Source organism: Netta rufina (genome assembly GCF_964035555.1).
Source record: "Netta rufina genome assembly, chromosome: 14".
Taxonomy (NCBI): Eukaryota; Metazoa; Chordata; class Aves; order Anseriformes; family Anatidae; genus Netta; species Netta rufina.
The window spans coordinates 20300410-20317370 of NC_140137.1; the positions used below are offsets into that span (position 1 = coordinate 20300410).

At 49.6% G+C, this 16961-nt stretch overlaps 1 protein-coding gene across 3 annotated transcripts in view; it reads right to left on the reverse strand.

Annotated features, from left to right (window-relative positions):
- The window catches only part of PPP2R2B (protein phosphatase 2 regulatory subunit Bbeta), a gene marked incomplete at both ends in the record, with an annotated part of 94111 nt that overhangs the window by 15937 nt on the left and 61213 nt on the right, over positions 1-16961 (reverse strand). For all 3 annotated transcript variants that reach the window (XM_084295274.1, XM_084295272.1, XM_084295273.1), the window contains 3 exons: positions 4385-4497; positions 6530-6695; positions 8255-8352. In XM_084295274.1, coding sequence (XP_084151400.1) covers positions 4385-4497; positions 6530-6695; positions 8255-8352 — 377 coding nt within the window. The remainder of the gene's footprint in view (positions 1-4384; positions 4498-6529; positions 6696-8254; positions 8353-16961) is intronic.

Below are 16961 nucleotides of genomic sequence, written 5' to 3' on the forward strand. Positions count from 1 at the left end.
TGCACCTCTGGACATTCATGGTCTGTCTGGGCAGCAAGTGCTGTCCCCCTCTGCCTCAGGCATGGACAAAATCCCATTTGAAGGGGAGCTGAAGACTTTTTGATAAAGTTATGCACTGCTGGCGACATCTGCAATGCCTTTATTCCCTTTCTTTTGGTATCACACAGAAAATAGAGGCAATGATTCCCATATTGCAAGCCTTCTTGACACGTGGTGCACGTTGGCTTTCTCACTGGCTCAGAAGCTAATCAGAAGCTTATCCCCCTGCATACAGTGATGAGCTTCCTGCCCCTGCAAGCTCCCCCACACAACAGAGTACACCGTGTCTTCCCTCAGAGACACAGGACCCTGGCACTCTGCGTGTTCAGCCAAGGCCACCCTGCAAAGATCACTTGGGAAGCCCCTCCTGAGATGCTGTTCCGCAATCCCACCCTCACAGAGCTAACCCTCTGGGACTTTGCTGGGACTCAGAACAGCAATTGCCCATTTCTGAGGTGGGCACATGCTGCACAGACACCCACTGTCCTCCTGAGCAGTAGTGCCAGGGAACCAGAGGCAGGTGGGGAAGACGTCCCTGCAGTGTTCAGAGTTCAGCTATTAAATATGAAGGCAGCACTAGCAGCACAGCCTGCTGCTTTTTATTTATTTATTTACACAAGCAATGTGAAAATCAGACACTCTTTATTATGGAATGAGGCCCAGCAGCTGTTTCACCCCAGACGGTTCCCCCAGTTCTATTCATCAAAGCCCCAGCAAGCCCCCTGCTGAGCACAGCAGCCAGGATGTGCACAGCCGCGCCCCACAGGGAGGGCATGCACACCCCTGCTCCTCTTCCCTCTGCCTTGTACCATGCGGGGATCAAAGCAAACACACTCCCTATTTAAAAAAGATTTAAGCCTTGGATATTATTTGTGTTAATTATTTCCTGCAAACATCCCACAGCGCAGGTACAACTGTATGCAGAGAAGCACTTGGAGAGCTCTCTGAAGCTGTTAATTTAGGCTTCTACACAGCTCAGTGGCCGAAGGGCTACAGCTATTAGACTGGGGGCCTATCCAAATAAGCAGAGCTCTTTTAATGACTGCAAAAGCCTTACTTCACACTCTGAGCAGAGTTAAATATTCCTTTTGCATTATGTGGGTTAGAAATTCCTCAGAGAACAATGCTCATCAAGTAAATTTAAACCATTACGATGAATGGGTGAGAGATGATTGCAGCAAGGTGGCTTTAAAACCCTTTTTTGCTTGTCTGTGGTTGAAAATTAAACTGTGGATGGATGCAGCTTTACTCCAAAAATGCGAGTCATCACAGGACAATTAAAGGTCCAACATGCGCCAAGCTGCAGCAAAACCGTTAAATATGTAAATATCTGTCTAAGTAAAATCATCAAAACATTAGCTCGAACCAGAGTTGGCTGAAGGCTCCTCTATTTTCCATCCTTAGGGACAGAAGACATTACAGATGCTGATGCTAATACCCGTAATACCATGCACTTCCATCCTGTTTTACCTCTTCCTATTGCTGCAAAGCAGGAGCTTTGGGGGCCAGGAGCTGCAGAACTGCTGCTCCATACACACCAGAACCAGCACAGGGCCTGCAATGGCACCAGCACATGGCACGAACACAAATTACTTAATGATTTATCTAAAGCCTCACCTTTCTCTCACATACAGTGCAAATGATTCACAATTGAAAAAAAAAAAAAAAAAAAAAAAAAGAAGCCAGAAAACAAGCATAAGTGAGAATAGAAAAAGCCACTGACAGACCTTTCCCACCCAGGAGTCTGGTGTGGGGTCAGGAAGGCTGCAGCAGGGCTGGGAGGAGGGTGCCCTGGCCACAAAGCCCCGTACCACGCTGCCCGGGGCTGGACCTGGCACCAGCCACACCTCAGCACTCCTGCTCCTCCTTGGGGACACCGCTCCACGTGCAGGCAGTGGCAGGCGGGCTGGAGCTGTGATTTAAGGTTGAAGGCCTGCAAAGGATGCCCAGACTGATCTCTGGTTCCCCCGCAGCCCTGCGGTCGCCAAATCAAATGCCAGGATGTGGTCAAATGCAATCAGCTAACGCCAACAATCAATAGCACAGATGAGTATGACGATTATTTATTTTCATAACTGTCACCTGCCAAGGCATCGTTACCCTCGCCTGGCCGATTGAGCGGCTCCCAGCCTGTGGGGCAGCGAGTGCAGAGGCGCCAGGAGCGGCTCCAGCAGTGATGGCCCTGACACGGGGCCAGCCCCATGCGCCCACACCCCCCGTGACACAGCCCTGCTCGGGGCTGGCTGCTCCCGTTATGCCACTAACCCATGCCAGAAAGGCGGCAGAAGCAGCAGCAGGACAGCTTCAAGACCCTCCGAGTGACACCAGAGCATCAACAGCTGCCTTGTGCAGGTAGAAGAGCAGCTGCATGCAGACGAGGGCCCTGTGCCGGCCGCGGGCTGTGCTCCGCAGGCTGTGCTCCCCGCACTCTGTGGCCAGCTGGAAGGGAGCCCAGCAGCGGCCCGCAGAGACAGAGCCCCGGCCCCTGGCACGTGGTGGGCCACGGGCACGGGAGGCGAGGCAAACATCTGGGGTGCACGGGGCACTACGAAGATGATGCTGCAGGCCAGCCCAAAATATAAATCCTTGATCTACACCAAAATACGTCTGTTTGCTATTCAGGCCAGTAAGCATTCTGGATATTCAGCCTTTAAGAAAAGTCAAGGAAACTTTCATAATGTTTTTTCAAAAGGTTTAGAGGTTTCATTTCAAAATGTCAAAACTCAATGTTTCTATAATGAAATATTTCACTTAAGATGTTACATTGATGTTGTGTCAATTTTAAAGCAGTTTGTGCAGGAAAGAAAAGAAACAAGCATCACCTTTACCCTGAACTCGGGCTGCTCTGCTTCCCCCAGAAATTCAGTGTTCTTAAAGAATACATTAGAAATAAAAATAAATCAATATTAAAAAAAAAGTAGCTTGTGAGAATGTTGGCCTGTCATTTTTCATTTTGCATTGTTTCCAATGGGCTGTTTTGGGTGCTCAGGAGACCCTGGGCATGGGGACAAGGGGAGGCACCAGCACCGATACCAGCACCCACCAGTGCCCACTGCAGAGCTCAGCACAGGCGCCAAGACCACAGACCCAGGAGGAAGTAGGACCTGCACTTTCTCTGTAAGCCCAGGGCTTTTCAATGCATGTAGACAGAGGAAAAAAGCAGTAACCACAGTAAAACCCCTTAACACTTGCTGTCTTTTTACAATCCACCTCCCATCCCGCTCAGCGTTGGTAACTACAGCACCAGCATCCAGATCCCAGGTGAAGTCCTCCAGCAGGCTGTCTGGGTGACAGTGTATTAATCTGGAAATGCTGCCTGAAGCATGACAGCAGATACATATATACATGAAATATACGGTTTTCCTGCTCTGTAAGGAAAAATGCCTGCTGGCCCCAGGAGCAACTCAGTACGGAGGCGAGAATTAACTAGCTGTCTGGGGTTCTCAAAGGCTTAATCTGCAATGAAACTGAAAGCTATAAAAGTGAGCCAAGGGTAATCATACCAACAATTTTATATACATATAAATACAAAACCTGAGTACTTAAAATGCAAATTCTGACAGGATATTAATAAATGACAAGCTAGTATGGCCTGATTAATGCCGTGACAAAAATACTGAATATTTGGAATTTCTACACCCACAGGTTAAAGGAGCAATTTTCTGTTTCTGCCCTGAATATCAAGCAGAGGGGGGCGAGGCTTCTCCCAGCTGTCAGAGGGGCACCTGCTCATGACAGGGCTGCTCCTGCAGGGCACGGGGCTATGGGGTCTCTGTGCTGCCTGGACCTGAGCAGCCGGAGCTCCCGGAGCACAGGCAAGCTCTGATTGAATTAACGGGCCACGCACTGCCTCCGGCCAGAGTTGGCTCTTTATATGCAAATTAAAGATCAGAAGCAGACACAGCACGGCAGCACTGGGAGGAAGAGCAAATTTACTGGCATGCTGCTCTCCAGGTGCAATCATCTCCCAAGGCCCAGAGTGCACAGCAAGCCCAGAAGATGAGAACTGCAGCATTGCTGTGCCTTCCCTCTCCAGAGCTCCCAAACATGGGAGCACTCCCAGGGTGCAGGGATGGCTGGTTTAATGGGTTTTGTGCATGCATCTCCCTTGCAGTAAATGGAAAACGTAGCCTTGGGTGTTTAGGAGGCCAGTTTTAATCTACATAGGTTGGCAGGAAAATGAAAAGCGACTGAAACAGCAGCCAGCACCCCTGCCCTCAGAGACCAATCCCACCAAGGCAGCGTGGTGTGACTGGTACCGCTGTACACTGTAGCATTGGCAGTCATATTTTTCCAAGCCCATAAAAGAAAGATTTCCTGGCAATCCTGGTCTGACTCCACTCACCCGCAGTGTGGTAATCATGGAGGGGTCTCGGAGGCGTCCATCTTCATCCTTGAGGTTGTATCCCTCCGGCCTCTTGTCTCGCTCACTGACTTTCCACAGCTTCACAGTTTTATCTGGGAGAGAAGACAGAGTTACGCCTGGCTGCTCCTGGAGGAACATCTGACAGGAATGGCAAGGCCATGTCAGTTGGCTTCCAAGTTGAAAGTCTGCTACATCCTCATCTTTAACGTACTGGAAGCAATGCAGTTACATGGAAAGAAACCCTCCCAGAAAATGCAACTGTCACCATGCCACCTTGCCCTGAGAACTTTTGTTTTCATACTCCTGCTGGACAACAGCTTGTGCACTTACTACATACGTAAGAAAATTATTGAACAAAAAAATAGAACCATCAGATGAATGTACAAATAATACAAAATGCAATTTCCCAAGGCAGGCAGCCTCAGCAATTATGCCTTGAATGCTGGTGTTCGACATATCAAGTGATGGGGTCTCGCTGAGCCCTGCACGAGGAGGTGACGAGGCACTGGCTATGACAGCAGGCCCCAAGCGGCGCAGGGAAGCCGGGCTGCGTGTCCCTGTGGCCGGCAGTGCCGTGCACACCTGCCCAGCTCTGCTCTGCTGCCGAGCCGTATGTGCCTGCATGCGCCCATCTCCACTCGCCTGCATGCCCAGCCCGCCCCTGACAAAACACACAAGGAGGGGTGGGAGCATCCACAGAGCTACCCTGGTTTAGGTTAGCCCCATCGGGTATGGGGGCCACCAGGCACAGCAGTGCTGTTGCTGCTACAGGGTGAATACTGGGGAGCTGACAAAACTCATTAGGCACAGAATGCTTCAACGTACGTAATTTTGCTTCTAATGTAGTTTAAGCAAGAAATACAGCATGGGAAGAGCGGAACAGAGCAATAGATGACTCAAGGCTAGAGGCAAGCTGGCAGATACAGCAGAATTCTGAAGGAGCAAGTCCTTGGGAATGTAAGCTCTCTCTCCTGGAAACTCCCAGAGCAAGGTGAAGTCACGATATAATTTACTCAGAAGTCACTTGTGACTTTCCCCATCCAGAAACTGAACCAACTCCAGCACCTATTACTGACTCTGAAAGCAGCCCTGATTTCCCTCACCACCAGTGCCCCACCCTGTCCCTTCGGGCATCCCATTGATCCTGCACCACAAAGTCCTCCAGGCGGTCTTTACACTGAATGATGGTGCTTTCTTTCCTCTCTCTTGGCAGACTTCATCAATAGTTTATCATCACTTCCATCAGGTTTTACACACACATCATTCATCTTAATTTTCCCCTTTACACAGCAATTGTAACTGACTGCCATTAATTTTGTTTTTATTAACCCACTTTACTTCAGGGTGCTTCTACATATAATGTTAGTTTAAGAGTAAGAACAAAAAGAAACAGCATAACATGGGAATATTTTACAAAGAGCTGTTTTGATAACCTGCTAGTATATGAAACACCATTCCAAATGCAAAGATAATATCCCTGTTAATCAAAAAACTATTTAAAAACTCAATTAACAGAACATTATGCTCTATAATTAATCTTCATTGCATTTCAATGATTCTCCCCCCAAATGAGTTTAGTAAGTCTTTGAATTTTATTATAATGATCAATAGAGTCAATTCTACAATACAAAGTAAGTTGGTTATGGAAGATAATTAGACCCCTCCTTTTCCCCTGAAGTAATTAAGTCACATCCATCTTAAGGTCCTATTCATCCCAAGTAATATTCCTGGATCCTCCTGATATTTATCTGAACGTAACACGAAACTGCTGAGCTGAACGCAAATTCAAACAAATCATCTATGTTTTTTTTCTTTAAAACCAACCCCACCCCCAAAAACACAATGAGTTCCCAGGTTCCAAAAAAAAAAAAAAAAAAAGTCAGCAGTGGGAAAAGATTCACTCCTTGCAGTGAGTGAAAGCTGTGAAATAAAGACAAAAGCTGGTGCACGAGAATCAGGCTCTGCCAGAACACTTTGGCCAGGTTCCTGTTACCCTTTTTATATTGGTGTTTGCTGTGAAGTGAGTCAACATTTTTTAAAAAAATATATTTCTCCAGCAGAAGCCTTACAGAGAAGCTCCCTCTGCCTCTCCAGGGCTGGGGAGCCATGGCCATGGTCACATACCGTTGGTGGAGAGCAGGAAATAGGCTGCATTTTGCTGTGGGAGCCATCGTATTTTATTGATCTTCTCTTCTATCTCCAAACTCTTCAGGTAATCGAACTCTGGCTCGTGGCTCTGGAAAGTGCTGTAAACATTGTATTCTCCCCTGCGGTGGGGTTGGTTTTTGCTCTGCAGGAAGGGGGATAAAGAGAAATTTAAGACACGGAGAGGAGAAAATATTCTGTTGACTCTCTTGTCCTCCAAGGTTGTTACACAGTGAGCACCTCACCGCAGTGACAGGCAGCAGCTCAGGTGAGAAAGCCAAGCTGCGACCCGCGCAGCACCCTCCTCCCGTGCCAGATCCAGCACACTGGCAATGCCAGGCTGGGGCACTGCTCTCATGCTGCGCCCACAGCAAGCAGAGCCCCCAGGCTGGTCACCTCCAGGAGAAACTTGTATGGAACAACGAGGGCTGACAGCAAGCCAGCCATAACCGGCATGCTGAAACCAGCGCCTGAGACACCAATGGAATTGCTCCACTTGCACAGGATAAGGAGAATCCACCCCACAGATGCACAAATATAAAGCAAGAATAAAACAACCATGGAAAGGAGACAATCTCTGCAAGAATTAATTCTGTATAACATGGCTCAGTGCTCAGTCTCACAAGGTATTGTGTATCTCCAAATCCCATGCAGTGAACCTTACAGCATCAGGCTCTGAATGGGGCTGAGGTAATTAAATGACAACTATTGTGCAGATTAACTTCCCGCACGCAAATGATGCATTTGGGTTGCTAAAGTCCCATTTGTCTCCACGAGCAGAGTGGAGTTTCAGGGCAGGAGGTGAATGAAATATATCCTGCATGATGTTAGGAAGTGGAAAGTTCAACAAAAGCGGTAGAATAATAAAATGAGAGATAAAGGAGAAATACTAATGGGAAGGCAGATGAAGTGTCTATGCATGTAACTCTTAATCTATCCGTTCATCCAGCATATACAGAAACAGTGTGGACATTACAACTTTGAGAAAAATTTAAACCATCATTGGACAACATTTTTAATGTCCAGGCCTCACTCATCGCTTTCCACCTTCAGAAACCACCCACAAAGGGAGCTTTGCTTCTGTCCAGGTCAGGCTGTGAAGCACCGTGTGAGCCACGCCAGACCCACTACCCTGGACAGCTGTGGAGATGCAGGGGGACCTTCCAGGCTGCCAGGGCCCGTGACAGCTCCCCTTCGCCAGCCACGTTTTGTGCACAGCTGGGCCACCAGTACATGCAGCAGCCTTTTAGTCTCACACTGAGCACCAAGTGCAAATGTGACTTCTGCACGAATTTGGACAGACTGTGACCTAAAACTTTTAACAAAGAACTCAAAATTTCCTCCAGGGATGTGTTTTGGAAGGAAAAAGTGATCACCGATCCAACTATGCTTTCCTCAGGTTCGGGCAGTGTAAAGGGTGTTGCTGGAGGGATTTGTGCTCCAGTGCAGGGCCCCCATGACAAACTCAACAAATACCCCAAAGCACAGACAGGTAGAACACCAGCAGGAACAAAAAAGGATGCAGGAAATGCCATATGTTTTTTTAGGGCGTTTTACAAGATCCTGCTTCTGATAATAGTCACTTTTTGGTTTTGAGTCTGCCAGGAGAGAACTGAAGTTAAGAGTGACACATACGGATTAGGAAACAGCAGGAAGCTTCTTTTAAAAGAATAAAATGGGCATTTTGCATTCACTCGCACTTACCTCCTGCTCACGCTGAAATATTACAACCCGACCCCCCTTGTCCCCTGTTGCTAGTAATTCTCCTGTGTGGTTGAATTCAACTGTAGAGATAATGTCAGCTGAAAAGAAAAAGACAAAGACAATTTAAGTAACTGTAGACTGGCTTTTCACAGTCGTCTAAAAGGCGCCATTCCCCATGCAGCTAAAGGCAACGTGTGGTGTCAGCTCTCTGTCTCCCCTGTGAAATTTCCTTAAGCCTCAGGTTTTCTGTTGTATACAGCAATGGTCACAGAATTTTGGAACTTCACTGTCCGGAGGGGCATGACCCCAGGCCTGACCTGACTCGGGGCTGCTTCCCACCCCTGCTGTGCTGGAGGCTGGGGGGGTGTGGAGCTGGGACCCCCGTGGCACAATCAGGAGAGCTGCCGCAGCGCGAGGGGACCAGGCCCTGGGGGACATGGCAGCGAGCAGCGCCCGGCCGGCTCCTTACTGTCCTCGCCTGTGCATGCTGGGCTGGCACCGCTGCCACCCCTCCACCCTCGGGCTGCGGGGCTTCACCTGCAGAGAGAGGGGGCGTGCAGCAGGTGAGGACCCCTCACCTCTGCCACCCTAACCCACTGGGCAGAGCAGCCTGAGGGACCACACTGATGGTGCCGCTTTCCTCTGCGCACGGCTGAATCTCCCTGGGTCCATCAGGACCGAGGGAAGCGATGCCTTTCATTCCTCCTTCACCCAGCAGCCACCGTGCTCTCGCCATTCACCTTCCCCTGGAGCAGGGCTGGTGCCCGCTGTCACCACCAGCACACAAAACTCCCCCACAGGGGCAGGTGCGAGGTTACTGCAAGGGCAAAGGCGAGGAACCGCTCACAGACCTGTGGCTTGTAAACGCTTTAATCTGCAGCATTTACCCTTGAGGCAAAGCAGGCAGGAGAACTGCTAATGATTGGATTTATTAGGGCTATTTTTAGAAGGATGTCAGAGGTTAATTCTGTGGCAATTATTGCCCAACTGGTGTCACTGACTGCCTTCAAGCGCAGCAGTCAGCAAACACAAAGCAGGGGTAGGGAAAAACGAAGGCAGCCTCAGGGACCCAGTACTTGGTGCAAGATTGATTTTGCAATGAAAGGCACTTAGTTATTATAACAGCCAGCTCATTTCTGCAAGGAAGGCTGACAGAATTTGCATTTCTATTCCCTTCTCATTTGCCCATACCCATGGGTTCATACAGCCTGCAGACGAAGCCTCCTGCACCCCTCAGACGCAGGCAGACCCCATGTGCTGGCGGTGTGGGCAAATAAGTCTGCGTGTGCAAACGCCTGTGTGTGCAAACACAGCCACTCAGCCAGGCCACTGGTGCTGCCTGGACTGCCCCTTCTGCACCCTCCAGAGCACTCCGGCACCATAATGGCTCTCTCACTTATTAGCTGTGCCATGTGCCAGTGCGAGAAATACCCAAAACACACAGCCTGAGCTGTTCCTTCTCCCTCCTGTGATCTTTATCCTTCTTGAGCGCCCATTAGAAAGTCACCATAGCAGATCAGAACAGACAAGGAGAAAAGGACATAAACGCAGACTCAGAGACTGGCACAGACTCCTGCAGCTGCTGCCAGTGCTCAGTATGGCCCGCGCCTTCCACGCCACCCACCGCCAAATGATGCTGTGGCTGTGGCAGCCCCGTGGGGGTCTCAGAGCTCTGAGCTCCCACCAGCAACCACACAGCCCAGGGCTGCCTGCCAGCACAGCAAGTGCTCCAGCTGCTTTGCCCCTTGTCTTGGACTGGAGCAGCCTGACAACATCGTCATACCCACGTACATTACTTCTGCCAAGTTGCAGGCCTAATTCCTCCGGGCTTTATATCCCAAAGTCCTTTTAAAGCTTGCATCAGTCTGAACAACAGTGATGAGAAAACACTCAGCCGCACTTTAACAATGCAGTTGTACAAAACTGTGAGTCTTCAGGCTCCGTTGGATGGCAGATCTCCTCTCGTGGATGGCTCCATCCATAACTGCAACCCTCAGCCACCCTGCCACAGCTCCAGGGTAACAGAGATACCTGGGATCTTCATAAACCCTTCAGAGTGAGCAAATAATTTCTGGTGCTGGCAGAAAGAAAGCACCACAGCTACATGCTCCAGCCCCCTGTGCAGCCCCACAGCCACGCGCCCCATGCTGCACTGTGTCCATCCAAGGATGGTGCCAGAGATGCATGTGAGGACCAGTGGGTGAGAAATCTGGGGCAGAGACCATCTTCCATTCATTCACACTGCCCACCACTTTATGTCTTCAAGGGGACATCTCACTCACTCCCTGGATCCACCCTGCCCTGATGATGTGCACAGAGCCCACCACACCTGCTGAGCTGTGAAAGTCCAGATGGCAGCAGGCAGGTGAGTAATGAACGCCATGCTGCTGCTATTAATTTTCGTTCCTCTTCCCCGTATTATCCCATCTCTCCAGCATTAAGCATATTTCTAATGACATGCGAATGCATTCTGAAGTTTGTCTTAATTCATTTACAACATTTGGCTGCTGTGAATAGATTAAAGAGACTCTTTCCCTGCAGACAGAGGTGTCACTGTGGAGACAAAACCCAAGGGGGCTAGTGGTGAACATTCCCACCTGAACAAACAGAACCAGGGAGTGCATCGGGGCTGAGCTGTCTGCGCTGCACAGCTCTAGGTGAAGCACTTTGTCCTCTTGCTTGGAACCATTCAGCCTCAGCCTGCACTTGCGGGTAGCAAAATCTGCCAGGAAGGTTTTAACCATCTGTTAATAACATTAATGAAAGTGTTGAAAAGCATTGCAGAAGGGCCAGACTCTATTCTTGCTAGCACTGGTGAAAAGCCAGGCTAACAGCAGTAGAGTTGGCTGCACCACCAAGGAATGATAATATCTGTTAAGAATTTCAGTGTTTTTGTGGTTAGTGTCAAGCTACTGAATGGCTCCTGAGCTTCTCCAGATGCACCTGTTATTCCTCTCTTGACTGGGTTTGAATTACCGGTTAAATATCATTCTCATCTTCCAACTAGAAAAACAGGTCGTGGAAGGTTTTTGTTTGTTTTCTTCCTTTTCTGGTTTTCCTTAGGCAATACAATCTACACATACGTAAAACCTCTGGTAACAGATCACATCACTGCCAACAGGTTTACAATGCATCAATGTACCAGCTAAGGTGATGCACAGCCCATTACCATTTCCACCCAACACAGATCAGAAGAAACTAAGAGACCCAAGGTGAAAAAAACAAAAACCAAAACAACAACAACAAAAAACTCTGATCTTTCAAAGATTTATTGGAGACTTGGGTGGGGGTAGGTAGGAACAATACTTGCAAAAATAGCTGGGTTATCTGACACCCTCTACACTGCAAAACTGAGCTAGATCCAACAGCCTTTTCCAGCCTCGAGTTACCCTCCTGCACGATGACTTGGACAGGAGTTAGCCAGAGATTTAACAATGCAAGGAAAAAGTGCCAAGCATCCAAGTTGGGCCCTGAGAGAGAATCCAGAAGGGTTTATGGAAAGCAAAGCAAAGGGTGTGGCCAAGTGCCCCCACATCCACATAGCGTGGTGCTGGAGCCTGCAGCTTCCTGCACCCCTTCTACTAGGAAAACAAATCTCTCTGGTACCACCCACCCACTTCTGTCATCTCAGATTTGCCTGACTGATAGGCCGGAGCTGCAAGGATCCATGAAGTTCTTTGGATGAGGGAAGCCTCTGCAAAGAAGCTGTGTTGAAGCAAGGAGCTTACAAAGGAAATCAGTAAAACTTCAGCAAACAAAACATCCATCTGATGTAATCTCTTTCATACAGGCACCCCACCCAGTGAATGCCTCCCAAAGGACAGGAGGGGAGTGCATTTTCAACATGTGTTAAGCATTGACAATGATTACCTAGACAGGGCACAACTCACCCATGCTGCTATAAAATCGGATGGACTTGCTACAAAATTTGAGGATCCTGCAGAATCAGAAACCAATCTGCAATTTCAGAGAAGGGATGCTGAGTACAACAAACGTAAGAAAAACATATCCCAAAAGATGTCTCCCGTTCTCACATGCAATTGCATCCCTTGCTGCAGACAGGTCTCGCAGCTAAAATTAAATGCTTAAGCACTGAGACATTTTGTGTTTGGAGCCAAATCCAGTTCAGCAGCTTGAGGTAAACCCTAATTCAGACAGAAGTTTTCATTCATGACAGTTTCCAGTCAGCAATGTATGTAACAGGCACACTTGTAACACTAGTTTCCAACTACCTGTCCTCTGCTAAGTACTTAGCTCCCCCCCTCCCCAGCCACCCCTTTCTCTTTCGGGGCCAGCATCCAAACCCGCTGCCGTGTGCTCGGGCAGCCCGCAGGCCCAAGGGCAGCCCAGCAGCTGGCCCCAGCACTGCTCCCTGTGCCCTGAGGGTGCACTGGGCCTGCTGCAGGGAGGACAGGGAAGGAGCTCCCGGGATCCCTGTGGAGCTGCCCGCGGGTGCCCGAGGACACCTGAACATCAGGAACACACCCCGAGCAATAGTGAATAGAGAGCACCCGAGGCCAGCTGGCACGCGCCGAGCGGTGCAGGTGGGTTGGCCCCCGGGCTGGTGCGTGGCACCACAGCGTCCTCACCGAGCCCCGTGTCAGCAGCAGTGTCACCCAGAGAGTGCTGGGGACAGATTCAGAGCAGATGCTGCCGCAGCAGCCCAGGACCTGTAAAGGTCACACAGAGCAGTGTGAATGTGCACCTCACACTAGGAGGTATTTTTTTCCTTCTAAAATTACACCACCGAAAACGTACTTGCTTTGTGCTATTTAATCTTCTCCATCACCAGCCACTGGTTTTAGGTCACTTGGTTTTTCAAGGAATTAAAGTAACTTTCCTGGCTGCAGTGAGACGTTCTTCAGACCACAGCAGCTACCTGATGGGGGGCCAGGAGCAGGCTCCCTGAGCCAGGAAGCTCGCTCCTGCCCACAGCCAGGCCTTCCTGCAGCTCAGCAGCAGAACCTGGCTAACAGCACGGTTTCATCCCTTAAGAAAATTAACCCCAAACCCGCACTCTCCCTCTTTATGGGAGACGGGTGTAAGTCTGGCTATGCAAACAGTTCTGCACCTGGCATGCCTCACGCTGCACAAGCCGTGGGCAGGCTGCTGAAGGGCTCTGCTCACCCCCCGGCACCAGCCCCATCCAACGCCCACCCACAGCAGTGGGACCTCTCCACGAACACAGGTGGGCTCACTCCTGCTCTTCCTAAACACCCCTGAGCAATAACTGCAGCCCAGCATTACATGGGAAAACACCTCCCACGGGAAAAAGGAAGGAGCTTTAAAAAGATAAAAATGCATCAGCAGGGTGTAGCACCAGACCCTCGTCAAAGATGTCTCGCGGCAAAGTTGTGGCCCCGGCGCAGGCTGGCTGGTTACAGGCTGCCGCCTGCCAATCTCCTCCCGCGGCGCTCGAGACAAGACCAGGCAATTATTTATTAAAATTCGCATTTATGTGTATTGAAATGATCAATAATTTATGTCCATTTCTCCTAAGGTTCCTACAGTAGTTTTGTGACAACAAAAAGGAAAAAAGCTTCTTTTTTTCTGCTTTTTCATTTCCTTCATCGTCCGCTACATGCTCAGTGCCCCGAATGCAAGGAATTTAAAGAAAACTGTTTCCATGGAGACCCTCTCCTCCGAGCAGCACCAGCCCGCAGCTCTCCCTTTCTGAGAGCATTAATGTTCCTTCACGCTTTCATGCTAAAAATATCGAAGACTGGATTTGATTTTCACTGTAGTGGTGCAGCTTTATCAGAAAAATAGGAAATTTATAATACACACACAGGGGTACACACACGCTCAACAGCAGGTTTCCCCCTCCCCCTATTCTTTTGTCGAGTGAAGGCTCATTCTCCAGGTAAAGAGGAAACAAGCCAGCTATTACACAGAAAGAGGGCAAAACCAGAGGGCTGAAGTCAGTGCCAAAAGCTGGACCCCCGCAGCCGCCCACCTCTCTCGTGTGTGTGGGGTCCAGGCACCCACTTCTGGTGCCCTGTCCGTGCTGTCCCACCTGCCCTGGGAGGTGAGGACCGCCTGTGCCTCCCCTCTGCCTGGCATCATTCTCTAGGGCCTCTCTTGCACAGAATTGCTGAGTTTTCACCACTTCTTTCAACGTCTACCCCTTCCCAAGGGGCAGAATGATTTCTGCTAGGGCAGGATGGTGCGGCCCACTGCACATCACCAGCTGTGCACGCAGCTTCTAGTCGCACCACAGGGCTGATCCAACGGGCTGCGAGGTTGTAAAGAGGTGCTCTGCGTGGCACAGTAAGCCAAGAAGAGGTTCAAAGCCAGTTAAGACAGGGAAAAATCTGCCTGCATGGTAAGAATACCCTTTCCAGCTGAGGTACGCATGTTACAGCAACCCTTAGCAACAAGAGCTTTACTGGATGATCCAAAATTTTTTATTACCTTGTTAGAAACACACTTGTCTTGTGCTTACAACACTTAGTGCCTGCTTTTGGATGCCCTGGCAGGTAGGCTGGCAGGCGCTGGCTGAGAAGCCCTACCAGCGGCAGCAGCCACACGCTCCCAGCGCGGCAGTGCGAGAGCAGCCTGGAGACACGCGGGGAGTCTCACTGCAAGGGCTCGCAGCGGTGCTGTCACCAGCCTCGTGCTCGCTGCCAAAGGTGTGTCAGGGCGCTGTCAGCGTGAGACAGAGGATGCATGAGTCAACACATGATCGTGTCTTCCTTCATTACCTCCGCTCCCGTTTCTTCTGCATCCTCGGGAGTCACACAGCCTTCCTGTGCACTGCTCTTCTCCATCTGCATGGCAGGACTATGACAGACACAGGTATTTTTGCAAAGTTTCATTCTCATGAACTGCAGAGAAAATGCCTTAGAGGCAGGAAGAGCATCACTGTAAGCATCATTATGATAAATTGGCCAGAGCAGCAACATTGTGAATAGCAGAGCTTGCGTCTGAGATCCACAAAAGAGTAAGTCACAAAACTGCAAAATTAGCTATTTCTAATCCAGCAAGACCCAGAGCTGACATCTCCATGTTGCCACGCATGGTTTCCCCCTGAAGCTCACCCATTCTTACAAACACCTCACACAGGCTGCTTATCTGCCCCAGGCCTCCGAGTCCTGGTGCTTGGTCACTGTCACTTGGCTGGGGACAAGTGCGGCAGCTGAAGGCACCCCCTGATTCCTGTTTAAGGGCAGATGTGCCCAGCCTCTGCATCAGACTGTGTGTACTGCCCAAAAAGCTAGAAGTGGTAGTACTCTTAGCAGATTGTTCAAACTGTAATGGAGATGTCTTTGCATAAAATGGTGCTAGATTTTCCTTTCCCAAATGTAAGTGACAAATAGGTGCTTTTTCTGTTACTTTGTTGGACAGACAACAAGCTGGCAGAGCTCTGCTGAAGCCAAAAGGATGTGTCCACCTGCAGTCATGGAAGATCTGAGAGATGCACCATATAGTAATAATCAGCAGATAAAAATGCAGAAACAAAATCTGAAAAAAAAAATCCCCCTGGATATGAACCAACACTGGCTATACAGCTCCTGCCAGATATACAGAGCTTTGCTCTCGTTCCTTTCTCCCTCTATTTTTTCATGCACCTACTGGAAGCGCAACGCTTGCCCAACGCTCAGGCAGGACAAGCAGCAAGGCCCTGAGCCTCACCACTCATCTCTGCACCTCCTTCCCCTGTGGCTGCTCCCCCAGAGGGACGAGTCCCTTTTGGGATGGGTGCCCTGGGCAGCCCTATGTCCCGTACCCCAGCACCCGGCCCATGCCCCATCCACCAGGAGGCTCCTGGGCACAGCGCTGCAGGCTGGGCACTGACCGGGAGCCAGAGCGCTGAGCTGGAGCAGAGAAGTGAGGCCACAAAGGGGATTTGTGACCTCAGCGTGGCACTGGAAGACCCTTTCTTTTCATTATTTGTATAAATCACTTCACTGATGGCACTGCATGCAAAGCCTCCAAATCTGCGGATGGCAATAAATTCAGAAGCACCATAAATAACAGCAAAACGGGTTGCCAAATGAAGAAGGATTTAGATCATTCAAATCCCAGGCTGAGTTGTCAAATCCAGTTTAACGCTGATAAGAGTGGGATAACAGCTCACTGCAAGCACATCCTGCCCATCCCAAGGCAGCCCCTCCGTTAATGGGTAGATAACAGAGATAACAGGGTATTTTAACAACCCTGAAATACACAGGATGTTAGCAATGAGACCTTCACGCTGCACATCAGAGCTTTAAACAAACCATGAGTTTTGAAGGAGAATTGTGAAAATACCACTGTGCAGGCTTGAACACTGAAAGGCTTTTCCAAAGGAGCAACAACATTCTTCCAGTTTTGTATGATTTACAAAAGGGAAGGGAAAGAAAACAACACTCAAAACAAACAAAACCCAAGCCCCAAATGCAGAGGCAAAGCATGCCTTTCTGTCACAGCATCAACTGGCTGACAAATTGAGAATGTTTTGGGACCAGAGCCTCCACAAGTCCTTACAACAAGGACTTCTGTGTAAGGAAATTGTGGGTACTCCTGGTCACTTCATGGACTTTGAGGTTTCACAGATCCCATTCACCTCTTCTGGGGATGGCCAGGGCTTCTCAGAATCACTTCCCGTGAAATAAAGCAGGGCACTGGGCAGCTCTGAGAGCCCTGCCCTGCACAAGAGCTCCATTGGCTCCAGGAATGCAGAGGGAAAAGCCCTTTCCAAGACCCAAATCCTCTGCTACAAATC